The 18690-nt window shown below is 44.9% G+C and overlaps 1 protein-coding gene across 1 annotated transcript in view; it reads left to right on the forward strand.

Annotated features, from left to right (window-relative positions):
- TMEFF2 (transmembrane protein with EGF like and two follistatin like domains 2) overlaps nucleotides 1-18690 on the forward strand; it is a 134312-nt gene that overhangs the window by 90498 nt on the left and 25124 nt on the right. The window contains exons 6-7 of the mRNA XM_075153631.1: nucleotides 8134-8282; nucleotides 9451-9510. Coding sequence (XP_075009732.1) covers nucleotides 8134-8282; nucleotides 9451-9510 — 209 coding nt within the window. The remainder of the gene's footprint in view (nucleotides 1-8133; nucleotides 8283-9450; nucleotides 9511-18690) is intronic.

The following is an 18690-nucleotide window of genomic DNA, read 5'->3' on the forward strand; positions in this document are numbered from 1 at the left end:
TCTTGTGATCTTAAAGCAGAAGAGAAGCACTAGCAGACCCAGGAAAGAAATATTGCATGCTATTTTTGTGCTGCCATTATAAAATATGTATTGTTTATTGTTCTGCACTGCAGCTAAAGTTTTGCATGAGCCTCAAAAATACAGCAAAGTTTGTTTTGAAGGCATGCAGTGTCTCTATTCTTTAAGTCTCTTAATGATGTTCTTAAGAGTGTGGTGATAAGGTTTCAATCTCCTGGCAAGCACAGGCAGGTTGTAGGGTATGATTCATAGAAAGTGTAAAATGTTGTGTGCGTGTGTGCATTATGAATATATTTTATATATACTGTTTTATATATATGTAGGTCTGTGCACTTGATGTTCAGCTGTTTGCGAAACCAGGCAATGATGCCAGGCAGTTTTGTCTCCTGGCTGGAGGCATCTTTCAGTGCCATCCTCTTGGGATGCACGCTGCAGAGACCGCTGTAGTGTACCTGAGCTTGGCCAAGCTACCAAAAGTCCCTGGTGACTCTCTATTGAGGGTGCCAGGACTTTACGCTAAAATTTACCTCTCTGTAAAATGGGTATAATAGTGTCAAGTCATTGCTGCTATGGGGCTGTATGAGATTACTGTAAAGCTTAATGGTATACTTGTAAATGGGCTGAGGGTCAGAGAAAGAAGCTGATATTTATGTGGTCCTTTTGCGACTGATGTCGAAACGGAGGTGTGTGCAAGCCCCCCGCAGCAATCCAATTTAGCTGCCTGTGTGTGCGGGCAGCTTTGAGGATGACTGATGTGGTACGGAGGTGGGTAGCGGAGGTGACCTGCCGCTGCTCCCTGGTAAAGAGGTATCGCAGGCAGTGTGTTTTAACAAGGCACGATGCAGCAGCAGACGGTCTGAATGGGGTAGCTGAGTTCCTGGAGGCGGTGGATGCGTGTGAGCACAGGTCTGCCCAGCCTGGTTAACCTTGCCAGTCCCTGCTTAGAGCTAGTTCAAGTATCTCTGCGTGGCGTTGTGTTGAGACAAATTAAACATACCCAAAGCTGCCTGGCTAAATGAGCGCTCCCACCAGCCTCCTGACACACGGCTGAACCACGGTACAATGCGTGTTCGAATGTTGAGGCGTAATGTTAAGTCTGGCTTCATTTCAACTTGCCTGCTGGTAATGTCAACAAAGGTGCCCCGTGTACCAGAAAGAAAAACCTTGCAGGAATCCAAATGATAGAGAAGGCATTTGGGACTGATTGCCAGGCTCTTTATGCAGGCATATGCTGCCAGGTTAGCTTTAAATGGGCATTTAATGTCCTACTTGGAGGGGCAGGGGGCTTGGAGAGGGCCATACTGACATCCAACCAGAAATTTTGAGTTTCTGATCATTGTTTTCTAGTCAGAACAGAGGAAGATAAGAAATGTCCCTGGTGGAAATATCATAAATGTACAACAACCATCTTTTTATTTATACACTGTTTTATGGCAAAGGGAAGACTTTGGGCTTTTTTATGCTGCAAAACGTTGTTGGTTTTTTCCTTGCTTTTTTTATTTTTGCCTGGAGAAAATATACGACATGTTTAAAATGATTGCAGAATGGAACATCACTTTCCCTGTAAAATAGTGCTCACTGAGACATGGTGGGATCTCACACTTGACCAAATTAGCATATGCGCTCAAATATCAGAGCTCTGACTAGTAAAAATAACACTAGATTTGCATTTTCACATTTTTAGCTCTCACTTCCCTGTCTGTTTGGTTTTATGCCTTTTTTCTTGACTGACAATTCTCTTTGTGGCAGATTTATTGCTGTTCTGCTGTTTGGACCCTGTAATCAACTAGACACTTGGCTGAAGACGTTAGTCATTTCATTAAGTACTTTTTTGCAGATAGCTCAGACACAATTTTCTGTTGCTCTGGTTCCAAAAAGCAAATGACCCATGGCCAGCAAAGTCTGAATATGAATCTTTAATAAACAGAGGTACTACCAACAATTCTCTCAGGTTTCCAAACTGCAGAGGGCTAATTAAAAGATGTAGAATAGGGAAGAACTGCCATTGCCATCTTGCTCTGACAAAAATGTGCCTGCATCTGTTCCCAGTAAAACTGCTCTTTTAGAAGCATTGTCTCATTTATCCTCTTTCCTTCCCATCAGAGCTACGTATGAAACCCTCATGCTACACGCAGATATTGCATAGTAATTTTTTTTAAATTATTTTTCAGTAATACATTGCTGAAAACAAAGACTGAATAGTTGTCTTAGGAGTAGAGATAAAGCATGGAGTGGGGTTCTTTTTATCATCGCTGTGTCACTAATGATTATACTTTATTCATGAACTAAGGAAATATAATTATAGCATTCCCCTACACTTTATGGGCGAAGAACCATTCTTTCATTTTATTGAGACTCCTCCCTCCAGGGACAGTCCTTCATAGCCGTGAATCCTCTCTTCGGTGGCATTCTCTCTGCAGGCAAAGGTACTCTCTGTGCCCAGAAAATAATACCGTATGTTATTTGCAGAAGAGTGGGGAGTTAGGAGCCTGTGCACTCACCGGTGCACTCACCCGTGCCTGGTTTATTGACCCCATTAATTTTTACAGAGACTGATTCAACAGAAAGCCAAGTTGGCTGCTCCAGCTTGGCCAAGTAGCCTGGTGCAGCACATTGCCATCGCTGCTGGGGGACAGACCTCTCTGAGGTCTGGGCAGCTTTTTTTTCATAGAATCATAGAATCGTTTGGGTTGGAAGGGACCTTTAAAGGTCAGCAAGTCCAACTCCCCTGCTGTGGGCAGGGACATCTTCCACTAGATCAGGTTGCTCAGAGCCCCGTCCAACCTGACCTCGAATGTTTCCAGGGATGGGGCATCTACCACCTCTCTGGGCAACCTGTGCCAGTGTTTCACCACCCTCATTGTAAAACATTTCTTCCTTATATCTAGTCTAAATCTGCCCTCTCTTAGTTTACAACCATTCCCCCTTGTCCTGTCGCAACAGGCCCTGCTAAAAAGTTTGTCCCCATCTTTCTTATAAGCCCCCTTTAAGTACTGATAGGCTGCAATAAGGTCTCCCCGAAGCCTTCTCTTCTCCAGGCTGAGCAACGCCGACTCTCTCAGCCTTTTCTCACAGGAGAGGCGTTCCATCCCCCTGATCATTTTTGTGGCCCTCCTCTGGACCTGCTCCAACAGGTCCATGTCTTTCCTGTGCTGAGGGCTCCAAAGCTGGACGCAGCTTCATGGTGAAGATCTGTACAGGAAATAACTACTGGTCTACTTCTGCTCTCTTCTCTTGTTTCCCTGGGAAGAGGAGAAGCACGTTATGCAAGTGAAATAGTGACAACCACTCCCAAAATGCACATGGGTTCCCCTGGGCTGTTTAGTACATTTTTTGCAGTTACTGCCTTGACAGAAACTCAGAGACAGAAGTGCAGCGACTTGCACCCTACAAGTCAGTAGTGAGGCACAAGGAGGTGCCCGTCAGCACCTTACCTGCCACAGGCTTAGTTCAGCTCTGCCAGCCCTCCCTTAGGCAGCCTCGTGGGCTTCTCCAGCGTGTTAGCTAATCCCATCTCTGCAGAGACCTTCCAGTTCTGCCTTGACGCGATGTTCTCATCAGAGGATCCAGCAACGTCACCAAGCTGTGCTGCAGGATGCAGCTGGGGGAGTTAGCCCAAAATCCCCCAAGGAGGTGCCCAGGTTTGCCTTTTTAGTTTGTTTTGATTTTTTTGCTTTTGCGATCACCAAAATAACTAAGTGGATTGCTGGATGTTCAGCTCCTCCAAGATTTTCATCGTATGAAATGAAATGGAATAAAATAAAGCATATAAAAGAAGTGGAATTCATCAGAGACTATCATAATGACCTGGAAAAATAGACATAAGAAAGTGAGCCTTGTTTAATGATTGTTTACAATGACAGCCCAAATTTTAATCAATTAATATATATAAGCCCATTACTTTAAAGACGTGATGGGCTTGTGGGACAGCATTCAGTATTTCTTCCTTTCTCAGGGGAGCTGCAGGGTATCGGCTGACATCTTGGAAGCACTCCTTCCTCACAGATGCTTTTAAAGCAGCTTTTCTGACTGCAGAAGTCATAGTTAAGCCTTACACATGTATTTTGTGTATGCTCTAGGGTACAGTTTCATCCTGTGACCCCCTAGGAGACCTCATTGACCTTCTCACAGCTTCTTGAGCCCGAGGAAAGCTCAGTCAGCCTTTATATTGCCAAGCTTTCTTCAGCGCTACACTTAGGAACACAGAAACCAAATAGATTTATTGATATAACTATAACAAGAAGTCATAGCCAGGATGATAAAATGGTCAAATGATCAAATTACTTAAAATTAGAGGCGTACTGAAGTACCTCAGGGACTGGGAAGCTGCAGGCAGGCAGCCGGCCTGCCGGTCAGCCCCGTAGCAGCGGGATGTGTTTCCAGCCCCACATAGGCAGGGGACCTGTGGGGACCCCGGGACCAGTACGGCCAACAACCAAAAGAGATGAGGCCGCTCCGATTTTGTCACTTGCGAAAGAACAATAAGGTAACGGTACAGAGCCTGGACACGGCCAGGTTGCAGGTTGAGTGTGAGAGGGGAAGCGCCAGCGCTGGGTGCTAGCGAGGAGCAGGACGGGATTTCTGGGCATGACAAGTGTTGGGGCAACTCTCTCTTTGGGGTAGGGGATTCCTGTGTCCCACAGGATCTGAAGTCTTGAACACCATTAGGACTCTCACCTAATGTACACCCTTGGGCCCAAGTGGGGATGTCACAGTTTGGTTCTGCTTGTTTAATAGGAGACAGTCCTGCTTCTGCATTTTATAATGCTTCAAGAAGTGAAGGCGCCTTTACCTATGGCTATAGGATTTCATTTAATCAAATACGTTAAGTGCCGTTCATTTTGTATTTATTACATCGCCAGTGGATCCTGCTTAAGGATGATATATGCTCTGTGGCCACGTGTGCCTGGGCATGCACGTTCGGAGTAAATTTTTTTTTTCTCTGTAATTTACTCTTCTGGACTTCGGGGGCATGGTTGAAATGGCAGACTGCTTGTTCCTCTAGTTTGAAAAAATGTGTTTGAATATACTGTCGTTTTCCCTGATAAGAGAGCACTATAAATTAAACAGAGTCAGCAACCCAGGTACATAAATCTTCCTGATGTAATCCTACCTTTACCATTTCCTGACATATATTTGATGTTGACTTAATTGCACAGCCTTAAAGTAGGATTTCAGTATATAAGTGCAAAAGCAGTAAGAAACTGCAGAGGCAAGCTAGAAGCTGTCTGCTGAAAACTGTGCAAGGGGTGGACCATGCATAGATCCTTGCAGCAAGGACATTGGGGTGACAAGTTTGTTGTAGTGGTTTTTTACCGCCCATTTAGTCAGCCCTGAAAATCAGGCTTCACACAGGAGATCCTATAAGATTTGAGCATATAGTGTCATCCCGAGGTTGTCCCTTTCTGGTCTCCTCCCACACGAGCAATCTGACGTCAGCACAGGTAGCGCATGGTTCATGGTGCTCGTACGGCGCGTCCTCTTAGTCCAGCGTTTGGCTACAGAGATCTTGCTTGGAAAGAAAGGCTGGTCTCGCAGTTAAGATTTTAGAATGGAGTTGAGAAAAATCTTGGTTCTCTTCTCACTTTTACTGAAGGAGGTCAGAAAAGTCACTTTGGAACTTTGTTTTTTGGAAGGTATCAAAAGTTGCAAATAAACACCTAATGGGCTCTGAAATGGTCTTTGAAATCAGTAGGAGATAGGTCTCTGAGATTTCAGAAATCCCACACAAAGTTTGCATGCATCTTTAAGCATCTAAACACCTTTAAAAATATGTCTCTTAAGTGCCTAACTCTGAGCATAGGTTCCTACGTCCCCTAGGCATGTTTGAAATTGTATCCAAAGTTGCTTAGATTTCCCCTAAAGAGCACCCTTTTGTTTTAATTTTCTCATTGACTTAATTCTCTCTTGACTTGAGACATAATATATATTAACCTACACTCATTTTTTGGAGCAAAATGTAGAGAAGTGAAGCTGTTTCTGAGCTGTTTTATTACAAAAAAGGAGCATATGGCTGATTGTGTCCCATCTGAAATGCAAATGGTGGAGCTACGTGGAAAGAATTACTATTACTTGAGCAGTAAATGTTTCCTAATGAAGTGAGTTTGACTAAGGTGGGAAGCTGGAAACGGCTGTGGGAAGAAATGACGACGGTTAATATTTCGATGGAGCAGAACATTCTTATTCCACTGATAAGGAAGTTCTTAGGAAATGGACTGGATTTTTTTCTTATATTCTGTATGTTCATCAGTGTGGGGAAATTGTTACACAGGGAGCCAGACTCTTTTCTCCCGCTTGTTATGAAATCATGTAATTTAATTTATAACCAGAGCTTTTCACTTTTAGCATCTTTTTTTGAGCTGAAGTTTTCTGTATTTTGTGAACATTTGGGGAAAATAGATCTACCCAATGTAAAGAAAGTCTAAAAGAAAACGAGTTCTGGTTCCGCTGATTTTCATCACCCTGGGCACATTGGCAGAGGCCAGAGGCCGAAGGGGGTGATGGAGAAATCTGACCCACGCTGTCTAATTTCCTATGCTTCCTCTTTCCACCAAAGTTTTTCTCTTGCGTATATCCCTCTATGCTTCCAGTGGTTGAAGGTGTCCAGATATCTGCTGTGAACGGGAGGTGAATTGACTTTTAAGCATTTTCTTAAATCAAGCAGCAAGGCTAGAGGCTGACATTTCCATTACTTAACTTTCCAAAGGGAGAGCTGTGGAGTCGGCACTGTGTGGTTCAGCGCAACCAGTGGGCTGGAGATAGAGCATCGGTCGCATTACTTTGCCTTAAATGTCAGAAGGAGCCAGGAAGAGTTTAGATAGCAGCGTGTGCACAATTACATGCTCAGAAGAGCTGAAGCAGCTGCCAGGTTAGACCTCTGGCTTTGCCCCCGAGCAGGATCGCATCGGTGTTAATGCAAGCATTGCTGAGGCTGAGCTGTCTGTTGCATGGCACGGCCGGGGGGACGGAAGATTAGCATGCCTTTTCCTTGACGATGCCCAAGGGTGTCCGACATTGCTAATGATAGTGAAATAGGAAAAACCCAAAGAAAGAAGGCTGCAGCCTGCTGTTGGTGAAAGTAATTGGTCTTCTCCATCTTCTGAGCAATGGCGAGGCTTGCTGTGGTCAGGACACGTCCACATTAGTGTGTTAGTTCAGATCCGGACCAGACCTTTGAAGTGAATCCCCCACTGCTTTGGTTCACGTCTCAGGGCAGCCCAGGAGCTCACGAGCTGGGTTGTTGTGGCTCTGGAGATGCCCCTAAGCTCCCCGAGGACAGGGCCGCCTCTGCCCTGCCCACACTCTGCTCTCGGCCGTGGGACCCTTCTCCCCGCACAGAACGCATCGCCAGGTCCGGAGTGGGCACTGACCTTCCTGGGGGTCACCTGGGTAAGGCTTTTTGGTTGCTGAGTTATTCAAACACTTCAGAAAGTGCTTGAGCACAAAGTCTCTCCTAAAAACAGCTTTTCCCTGGTTTTAATAGTGAGTAGGCCCACCACGTCCAGGAGCCGGGAGACACCCCACACCCCCAGGCACAGAGAAGAGTACAGTCGCATCGCGAGTGTCAGTCTCAGTCTTGGCAGGTGGTTTTATCCCAGTAGGGTGAGGTGAGGCTTCAGCATCATATCTTTTATTATGATCAGAGTGCCTATAGGTGCTGTAATTATTATCAGAATTAAATCATAAATCAATATAAAACCAGACTTACGCAGTGTTACATACGATGGGCAGCACCTCAACAGAGGTGAATTTTCTGGCTTCTTTAATTGCAAGAGGGTGCAGCAGCTTGAATTATCTGCATATCTGCTTGGGTGTTCTTTGATTTACAAGAAATTACAAGTGGTAATGCTGTGGCATAGTTTTCCATGTATAAGACTCTTTTTTATCTTTCCTTTTGCTTGCTTTTCTTTTCTGTGTCTCTTCCCTCTCCCTGCATTTCATTTCCATCCAGAAATACAAATGACCTTTTGACAGAACTTTCCACTTTCATTCTGTTGATTTGCATTGTGCAGTCAGGAAAATACAAACACTTTTATTTCTGAGATGTATTTATGATGTCATGAAAAAACTTTCTCATATTAGCCTCTTCTTTTTTCTCTTTCTTTATCGTCTCAGGTGTGTGTGCAACATTGACTGTTCTCAAACCAACTTCAATCCTCTTTGTGCTTCCGATGGGAAATCTTATGATAATGCATGTCAAATCAAAGAGGCATCATGCCAGAAACAAGAGAAAATTGAAGTCATGTCTTTGGGTCGATGTCAAGGTAACTCTCATAACAAACCTCATTTCAAAGAATGTTTTCAATTTTTGTTCTGGAAAAAAAAAGAACAGGGCTGGCTTCTTATTTGGCACTGCTTACTGTTAGACTCTTGCAACTTATGTTGTAGAGCGCAGGCTGCGGGAGGGGGCAGAGCCCTCCGTGGTACAGACGGCAAGCGAGGCCCGAGGAGCGGTGTGCGTAACCCTTCCCACAGCCTGCCCGCAGCAGCCAGGGACTGTCCAGCCCTGCGCTGGTGTCAAAGTCACGCACCTGGATTTTGCCCAGAGCAGGCTGCCCAGAGCTCTGCCCTCTGGGTGGAGTGGGAGCAGAACAGCAGGAGAGCCCCTCAGATACATTTTGCCACCCAGGATGGATCCTCAGTTGCTCCCTTAGCTGGAGGAGCACGAAGCAACCTCAGGAGGCCAAAGACGTGCTCCCAGACGTGGTGCTGGTGCTTTTTTCTCATGTGACCTGCGCTGGGCCCACGAGATGCCAAAGGTGCCTGGAAGGAAATTTTGCCAGTAGCAGCTCAAGACTCTCTGTGTTTCTCCATAGATGCCGTGCTTCTCTGTGCCCAGCTCATGGGCTACTATATCACCTGTAACCCTTGACTTTAAAAACTCTATTTTGTTCTAAAATAAAAATGAAGAAAATTTGCCTTTAAATAGCTCCCGTAAATAAAGTGTCTACTGAGGCTCAGACTCTTAATAGCTTTTTTCCCCTTAGCTTCTGACCTATAAATCCTCAGTACATCTACTTGCAAGGCTGTACTATACAGGTGTATTAAACACATTCTAGTTTATTTCTATCTCTTTAAAGTTAACCACCCAACGTGGCAGTTCATTTCAGGGTACATATTAAAACTCCCCAATTACTTCAAATAGAGCAGAAATGACAACTCCTGCTTCGTACTGATATATTTATCCCAGCTGCAATCTGTTATCACATATTGTTAGAAAAAAATGTGTTTCTTTAATGGAAGATGTTTCATGTTTCATTCCAAAAAGCCAGATCGTGCTGTTTTCACCTGGCAGGCCCGGGGGAGCCTTGCAGCCGGCAGCGATGCTGTGCATGCAAGCGAAGCTACATTTGCCTGGGCACTGGCGGCTGGGGCATAGTCTGTATCAAGTACAGGCTCCCCAAGCAACTCAACATATTTCTTTTCACACAGATAATACTACAACAACTACAAAATCGGAAGATGGGCATTACGCGAGAACAGATTATGCAGGTACGGTTCCTATTCTGTGAGCATCACAGTTCGCAGGAACTGCGTAAGTCTCTCTTCTCCTCCATTTCCTCATCTTCTGATATGGTCTTCTTTGTTTACTTTAAGAAAACACTGTCTTCTCATTACTCTTCTTTTGCTAGAAACTCTCTTTCTTCTTAATAAATGGGCTTCTTCCATTTTTGTTAATGTACAGATATTCTGGCCATAAAACACCTGTTCTGACAGTGGAAATAAGTATTGTAAACTATTTGCCAGGATTAGCAGTCATCATTGAAAATTATTGAATCAGTGCACTAGATTATGCATATTTTTGTCACGATATACAGGTTTAAGAAAGTGAAAGCTGTGATACCATGAAACATTGCCATAATAGATAATATTACCTGTCGGTGTTTAACTATGAAGTTAATAAGGTTCTTAAAATGTTTTTTTAAAGTGATAAATGGTTTTAATTTATTTAGAAGCTACAATAAAATATAATGGCTGAATAGCCTTATATGGCATTTGAAATTAAAAACATGTAAATACTAGCGAGGTTTGGGAGATGTTTTTTACACCCTTTGCCTGGGAGGATTGATTTAGAAATTGAATGTGTGTGCGGGCACGCACGTGCATGCAAATGTTCACAGCTCGCGCTGAGAATTCAAGCCTTTGGGAAGCTATTGTGAAAATGGGTCAGGTGATGCATCCATTGCTTAAGTTTGTGATATTTTTATGTTTTGAAAGTATTTCGAGAGAGTAGGTGCAGATCGCTGTGTTTCACTGAGCAGCTTGCTGCATGGCTTAGGTGAAATTCAGCTGGTGGTTTCACAGGTCTTAACATTTCTTACCGGGAGAGTCCTCTGACATTAGTTAATTCGCTGGTCATCTCTTGTGAGGGTGCTTTGTGCATGACGTCCCTGCGTTAATAGAGTACCCAGCCGTTAGATTGTTCTGTTCCTACTTAAAAATGGTGTGTGATGATTAAAACACAGAGGTATGAATAAGTGATGTCTCGGTGAGGCAGAGGAGTGCTGGGTGTTGAGGGTGGCTGCAGCACGAAGCAGCGAGGGTAGAAATTTCTATGGAAACTGAAAAGATCAAAAATGAGCCATGGTCCAGGTATTTCCTACTGCCAAGGAGCCCTTCCAGGTGTGAAGAGAGAGTCATGCAAAGAGAGAAAAGTCTTCAGTCTCTTTCCCCCCAGCCCTTGATTACTCTCAGCTTTTCTCTGGGAGGCAGCAGTCAGTTTTCTTAAAAGGCTGGAAGGGCTGAGGTTGTGTCCTCTGGTGGGCCAAAATGATCTATTTTAAGTTAGAAATAAGGGCAAGTAATCTTGTTGTGTTAAATCCTTTATCTTCCTTGCTGGAGAACTGAGGAGAGCACTGGCATCCCCAAGTCAAGACGAAGGCCTGCAGCCCCTTTTTAAATGTCGTGCAACCTGTCCTACTCTGCTACTGTCTGGTGGCTTAGCTTTAGGATGGCGGTGACCCACATCACCTGGGGAGGAGACAGCACATTTAAGCGTGAAGCAACTGAGTTGTAACAAGAAGGGAGGAAAGGCAGGTTGAGGATTAGGAGGAGGAGGAGATCACAGCGATGACAAGAGAAAGCCAAGTCATGGGTCACAGAGGAAGAGGCGCACAGAAGGCACCTTCAGCTCAAGTGGGCAGGAGGAAGAGAACAGCTCTTGCTTAGGAGAGAGATGATATTTCAGCCCACGCTTGAGAGGAGAGATGGTGGGTAGAAGAAAATTGATTGCAGCAAAACGTTGTCAGGGGTTGGGAGTCGAGCAGGGAACAGAGGAGGAAACTGGGTTTCTGGGCAGGGAGGAGGGCAGAGCTACGGCACAGAGGAGCGGGTCTGTAGTGGAGATGGATTCCGAGTGCCGAGAGGTCAGAAAGAGTGGGGGAACAGATGGTCCAGCGAGAGGTGACGGGGACCTGTGGAGAGGAGCACCTCACTCCCCTAGAGCCATGGGAGGGATGGAGACATCCTGAATCAGCAGCGAGGAGCAGTAGGTACCTCTTTGGCACAGAAAGGCCATCGTGGCACTTTAGCAAGCAGCTCCTCAAGGCTTCTGGTGTGGCTCAGGCCCCGATGGGCTTCTTGAGGGCAGCGACTGGGTCCCCTGGGTGGGTCTCATCAGGTACCATCCAGTGGTTTAACCTGGACCACGGTCGCTTGTGCCAGCTGATGTCTTCTTTTTGTGCACCTATTTGTGCTTAAATTTTTCATTTTTACATACGGCGACAGCATGTAGGGTGAAAGTTGCAAGTTCATGCAGGGCAATCCACATGCCTCCAGTGTCCCCAAATATTTGTGGCACAACCCTGCCGGGAGACCCTAGGGAAAAGGGACCACTGTAGCAAAAAACTGTAACAACTCCAGCCTTTCAGAAATAGTTGGTGAAAAGGAAGACAGCAGTATAAAAACGAGGCTCGGTGAACATTCAGGCTTCAGCATTTGCCAGGCTCGGCAAGCTCCATGCCATCCTCATGTTCTTTCAAGTGCAGAAACATTTGATGATGGCTATTATAGGAATGTGGTATGTGCTCCTTTTTTCCCACCTTTGTATCTCCTCAGAAGGGAAATGCTGCCCTGGCCATGGGGAGCTTTGTGTGAAAAAGCAGCAGTTCCTCAGCCGTGTGCCTCCGAAGCAATTTCCCTGAGCCTGCGCCTTTCCAGAGAATACCTTTGTTCTCTACCATTTAATGGCACTAAAAATCACTGAGACCGTGAGCACTACATGCTTTTAAAAACACTGACTCGTGTGGACTGACTTTCCCAGGGGAGAAAATAGCAGTGGGCATAATTGATGTTGTCAATTATGCTAATGCAGCAGTGCCAAATGCTCTTTGCAGAGATTATGGTAGCTGAGTGGTGCGGATTTTTCCATAAACACCCCTGCACGCTCAATGCGGGGTCCCAGGAAGGCAGCAGCTTTGCGAACAACCACAAGTCCCAACACCCAGCTGATTTTTTTCATATTGAACTATTGAAACCATCCGTTCAATCAGTGTCTTCGCTCCCTCCTGTTCTTTCAAGCCCGTTGATCCTTGCAAATAACGCACAAATCTTTCAGTTTGCAAAACCGAGAGTACTCGTTCCTTTGGAGCATAAATCTTTGCATTAAGTTTACATCACCTTGGTTTTTTAAGGGCTCTTACTTTACACAGGCAAGATTTACTCTAGTATTGGAAATGCCTGACTAGTGTCAGAGACACCCGAAAAGCAGTGTCCCCTTTTTCAGCAAAGGAGACGTGGGGAGAGTGAGCCGTAGATGGCCCTCCTCGGACGGTGTCCGCCTCTCCAGGTACACCAGTCCACTCTTGCCGTGGCTGCATGTGCCATACACATGCGCATAGCGTCTGTATGCATGTGTGTGCGCTTGGGTCTCTCTTTGTGTGATGCTGGCCTCTCGTTTTTTTGAAACCCCGAAGTATTTCTCGGACTTGGGGGGATTTTCGATCATTTCAACAAATAGCAGATTGTTGACGTTGATCAAGTTTGTGAAATAAGATTTGGTTTTAGTCAATAAATGAATGGGTGGGATTTTTCCCTCAAATCCGATAGAAATACATTTTCTCTTGAAATTTCCATGAAAGAGCATTTTTAAACATTTTAAGTGTAATGTATGTTTTGGAATGTAGTGTCTGAGCCGAAAGTCCTGTGGTTGATGTTTTCTGGAATTTCCCCATTATATGCTTAAAGAAGTTGGCTGTTTCGGTGGCATTTTTGCGTTCAGAGTCTAGGCAATCAAGGAGTTTTCATCTTGTTTGTTCATTTGCCTGTTTATTTTTATTCTTCAATATTTATATTCCCTTCTTAAGATCTGTAAGTTAGCAATTATCCCTCTAACTGATTTTATCCTTTCTCATTATCAAATTACAGAGGTTTTTTTCAAGCCATTTTGAGCACTATAAAGAATAAGTCAGTATGGGTGAGCCATATTTCAATGTTATATATGCATGAAAATTGTCAGCGAAGACACTGACAAATTTGATAGACCTATTCGATAATATCATCTTCCAGGCCAGACAAACCTCCCCATATGAGCATTGATTAGATCAAGTCTCAGCAGCCGAATGCCAGCAGCGCAGCAAAAGCTGATGAAAAGGGGAAGAAGGCATTTTCAGCCCCAATAGTCTCCTTTGGTGAAAAATGTGCATCCGCAAACGGTCAGTTTGAGCCGTATTTTTGGGTTCCTCGACGGTGGTAAACCCTCCCTTGGCAGCAGCCTCAGGTGGTGCCTTCTGCAGTCTTGGCTAGTCCGGGGACTCTCTTGCAGGCAGTACCGTGACCCCTCTTGCTGCTGATGCTGTTGCTGTGCCCGGGAAACGCTAACGAGCACAAAATGCTGCGCTTCTGCACATGGCTGCTCCGTTCCCTGCTCTCCCCCCTGGTTTCCCATGGGATTTCAAATCTACGTGACAAGTCTTGGATCTTTTTCAGTCTGCTTTCTGGCACCGGGGCCTTCCTGGCACTACCGGAGGTGCTTGGGTGAGTAATCCGGCAGATGGCTGTGTTGCCCAAGCAAACTGAACACTCCACCAAAAAGGGCAAAATCCATCTGTGTCAACACATCATCTTCCCTTGGCTGGGCCAGGGCTGTGGGATGAAGGCCACGGGAGCTACCGCAGATTCCCCACTCCAAGGATAAAGAATCTTGGACTCTTCAAAGAGTCTCTTCAGAAGTCCAAGAGTCTTGGACTCCAAAATAAATACAACATAATATTTATGTTTGATAAAAGAAAACTATCCTAAAACTTCACCAAAACCCGCCAGTCTGCATTGTTAACTTCTAATCCCTGTGAATGGGAGAACAAGCCATGCCTATCAAAGAAAATGGGGAGAACTGGCTGCCGTGCACTGACCCAGCACATGGGAGAAGCACTGGGATGTGATGCATCCCTTTCTTCACGGGCTCCGAATTCAATCACGGTCGTCTTCATTGTCTGTAATAGGCCTGGAGAGGGGCCAGGAATCAGAACAGAAGCACTGAATTTCTATAGAGAGTGACTGTTTTTATTTCTTTTTTCCCCAGGAATAAAATATGAGAACTTCAGACTAGATTCCTTCTCCAGATTATAACATTTTCAAAGTAGGTTAAGTTTTGAGGGTAAACCACTTGACATTGTCCCTTTAAATTAAATCTTGTGTCTACTACCATGTCAGCCCTTTCCTAAACTGGTGAAGAATAATAAAGCCCCAGAGCTGGGATATAAACTATCATACAGTTCTGCTCTGCCTTTGTGAACCAGACTTTCCTTTCTTCTTAATGGAATTAGCAAGTGAGACATAGAGCTGAGCACCGCGCATGCATCGCGGCTAGAGAGAAGCCATTTCTCATCTGCAGCTTTGTAAAAACACTGGGGAAATTGCATCCTTGCATATGCAGATTTGCTTGCCTTTCGATTCCGCAGACTCCAAGTCAGAGGTTGTCACACTAAACAAATAGATTATTTAGGAAACATTCCTGCTTTTCCATCAAATCACTTAAAAATGGAAAAAAACACGTTTTAATATTTTGACAGCTGTGTGGCAGCATGAATGCTGTCTAGCTGCGGCCTCCACCTGCGCTCACACACATAGGCACGCACACTCGTGGCTTTTGGGAGTACAAGAATAATACAATTGATAACATTTCTTAAAAAATGTGAAGCTTTTAAATGTTGCTGCAATTGTTAGTTGCATTTAGAAGTCCAAGGGTTTATGAAAATACATATAAGTTTTATGCACAGTGAAAGTCCACAAAAGGTGGCAGATGAACTGTACAAAACAAAGAAGAAAAAACAGTAGAGATTGTATTTCAGGCTGTACAATTTAGTATTTTTTGGCCTGTGACTTCAGAAAAGCCATGAGGGCATCACCCTCTGGGAGATGTGACCGTATTATGCCCCACAGGCCTGAATGTCCTTTAAGGTGTCTGATCGTTCAGAAATGTAGATGTCTACAAATAGCTGAAGTCTGGGGCACATAAACTCAAGATAATGTAAGAACAGAGATGGTCTCCACTTATAAAATAATTTCCTAATAAAGGCAGGTGGAGAAGGCATTTTGGTCTTGTTTTGCCTAGCTAATCCAGGCACTCCTGACAGAAAAGTTTTCAAAAAATAGAACAGAGGAAATGTCTCCGCTCATTGTGTGGAACCTGGAGGTTTCCAGAACCAAGCTCAAATCTACCATCGCGGAAAGTAGTGTAGCGTTTACTTGGGAATAACAACTGTGTGTAGCTTAGTTTAATTTATGGACTACAATAAAACACAGATAAGAAAATTATTCCTATTCTGGGGTTCTTCTGAATGATTTTCAAAGGTGAGAGAGATCACCATATTCTGATAGCACGGCGGTCTCCAGCCCTTCCGCTGCCTTGCAGCTCCTCCGCTGCTGTTGGTATCCAGAAGAAAATTTAAAAAGTAGAGGTAGAGGCCAACTGGTAGGTTAATAGATCTTGCTGTCAGCTACTTCTGAACTAAAGTCTGAGTAGCCAGCAGTGTCAGTCCCAACTACTCACTTGGCCCCAAACCTTCACTTGTCCTGGGTGCTTTTTTAAATGAAAAATTGCAGCTGCTTCTTTTTGTAATTTAACTCCTGGTTTTCAAAAGGTGGCGTGTGGAAAGTCTCTCTCCAGCATTTTCCTCTGTCATCAGGAGGACCAGATGCTTTATTTCTAAAATATGAAAAAGCGGGGCACTTATGCAATTGTCTAGCAGTGGGCGCTGCAGTGTAGGCTACCCTAAATGTTTTTCATCTATAGAAAATTCTCAATCCTGCTAGGCTCCATCTTCCTAAAATCTACGTAATTTTTTTGGAAGAGGAGACGGACACACTGAGGTGGAGGTCACGTGGGAGCCTCACAAACAAGTCCCACGCCAAGAAGGAAGCTGCAGCACCCCGGAGCGCCGCGCCGTGTAATTTAACAGCACTTACTCCTAACAGTCTTTTCCTGAGGAGCATGCAAAATGAAAACAGGCTTATGGAGATCTTAAGAACAAGCAATAGGGAGAGAGAAATATTGGTCATTTAATCTGCCAGCCTCAAGAGAATACCTCACTTTTTATGAGAGTTCTCCTTTAACTTTGAATCGCGTATGCTAAGCTTGGTAAAATGTGCCTTGTTTTTTTGGATTTCTGGGTTTTTTTGTGGTTTTATAATGAGAGAAATTGTGCCTTTTCATTACTTATGATTTCCCAGTGTCATGCTCATGGAACCTGTAATTGTTAGCATTAAAACTTAAATTAGGTCTCAGGTGAACTGCTAGACATCTCTTCACCTAGACTGATGTAGCTCAAGGAAAAAGAGCATTTCCATTTGTGCCTTTAAAGCTTAGCCCTTAATTTAGTCACTAATAAATGTGAATCAAAAGTTGCAGAATTAATTTGTGCTTTCTTCCCATAATAAACAAATTCAGCAAGCTATTTGATTTGCACAGAAGCTCGGTAGCCTGAAAATTCAGTATGTCCAGGCAAAGAATTTGATCTGTAGGAAATAAACAGGCAAAGCAAGTACCAACTTGTAACACCGATACTGGCATGGGCAGCCTAAAAAATACAAAATCAGACCAGGCTATTTTACTGTAGGCAGCATCCCTAAGATATTTTAGTCCTAGAAATGGATTCAGGTGTCAAGATTTGGGGTGAGGGTGGAGTTTGTAAGACAAGTATATTTTTCCGTCTGGGTTTACATCAGAACTGTGCAAAATTGCTCCAAACACTGGCTTCCACTTCTTTGCTTCCCCAAGACTGTGTACCTTACTGGTTGTTTTTCCCTTATAGCATCAGGCAGTGGATGTGGTCTACTTGGACTTCAGTAAAGCCTTTGACACTGTCTCCCACGGCATTCTCCTAGAGAAGCTGGCGGCTCACGGCCTAGACAGGTGCACTCTTTGCTGGGTAAAAAACCAGCTGGACGGCCGAGCCCAGAGAGTTGTGGTCAACGGAGTTAAATCCAGTTGGCAGCCGGTCACGAGCGGTGTTCCCCAGGGCTCAGTACTGGGGCTGGTCCTGTTCAATATCTTTATCAACGATCTGGACGAGGGGATCGAGTGCTCCCTCAGTAAGTTTGCAGACGACACCAAGCTGGGTGGGAGTGTTGATCTGCTGGAGGGTAGGAAGGCTCTGCAGAGGGACCTGGACAGGCTGGATCGATGGGCCGAGGCCAACTGTATGAGGTTCAACAAGGCCAAGTGCCGGGTCCTTCACTTCGGCCACAACAACCCCAGGCAACGCTACAGGCTTGGGGAAGAGTGGCTGGAAAGCTGCCCAGAGGAAAAGGACCTGGGGGTGCTGGTTGACAGCTGGCTGAACATGAGCCAGCAGTGTGCTCAGGTGGCCAAGAAGGCCAACGGCATCCTGGCCTGTATTAGGAATAGTGTGGCCAGCAGGAGCAGGGAGGTGATCGTGCCCCTGTACTCGGCACTGGTGAGGCCACACCTCGAATACTGTGTTCAGTTTTGGGCCCCTCACTACAAGAAGGACGTGGAGGTGCTGGAGCGTGTCCAGAGAAGGGCAACGAAGCTGGTGAAGGGCCTGGAGCACAAGTCTGATGAGGAGCGGCTGAGGGAACTGGGACTGTTTAGCCTGGAGAAGAGGAGGCTGAGGGGAGACCTCATCGTGCTCTACAACTACCTGAAGGGAGGTTGTAGCGAGGTGGGTGTTGGTCTCTTCTGGCAAGTAACTAGCGATAGGACGAGAGGAAATGGCCTCAAGTTGTGCCAAGGGGGGTTTAGATTGGACATGAGGAGAAATTTCTTTACTGAAAGAGTGGTCAGGCCTTGGAACAGGCTGCCCAGGGAAGTGGTGGAGTCACCATCCCTGGAGGTATTTAAAAGATGTGTAGATGAGGCCCTTAGGGTCATGGTTTAGTGGACATGGTGTGTTGGGTTGACGGTTGGACACGATGATCTTAGAGGTCTTTTCCAACCTGTATGATTCTATGATTCTATGATTCTATGTAAGCAGTCCTCTGTAGCATTTTGCTCTGTTAAAGGTTTTGGATAGAAACAGAAATTGTATGTGCAATAGAGATGAGCAGACCTGAATTCATGTAGGCGTTCCTACAGATTCTTCAGTTTGTGTCCCAGTCCATAAACATTTCATGTATTGTTTACATACGTTTTGTCTTATTTGGAGCATAGAAATCCATCTTCCTGAGCAAATCTGAGCCTTTCAGTACCCGCTGATCTTTTTGTCCTCCGCT

This window comes from Calonectris borealis, chromosome 6, assembly GCF_964195595.1.
Source record: "Calonectris borealis chromosome 6, bCalBor7.hap1.2, whole genome shotgun sequence".
Classification (NCBI taxonomy): domain Eukaryota; kingdom Metazoa; phylum Chordata; class Aves; order Procellariiformes; family Procellariidae; genus Calonectris; species Calonectris borealis.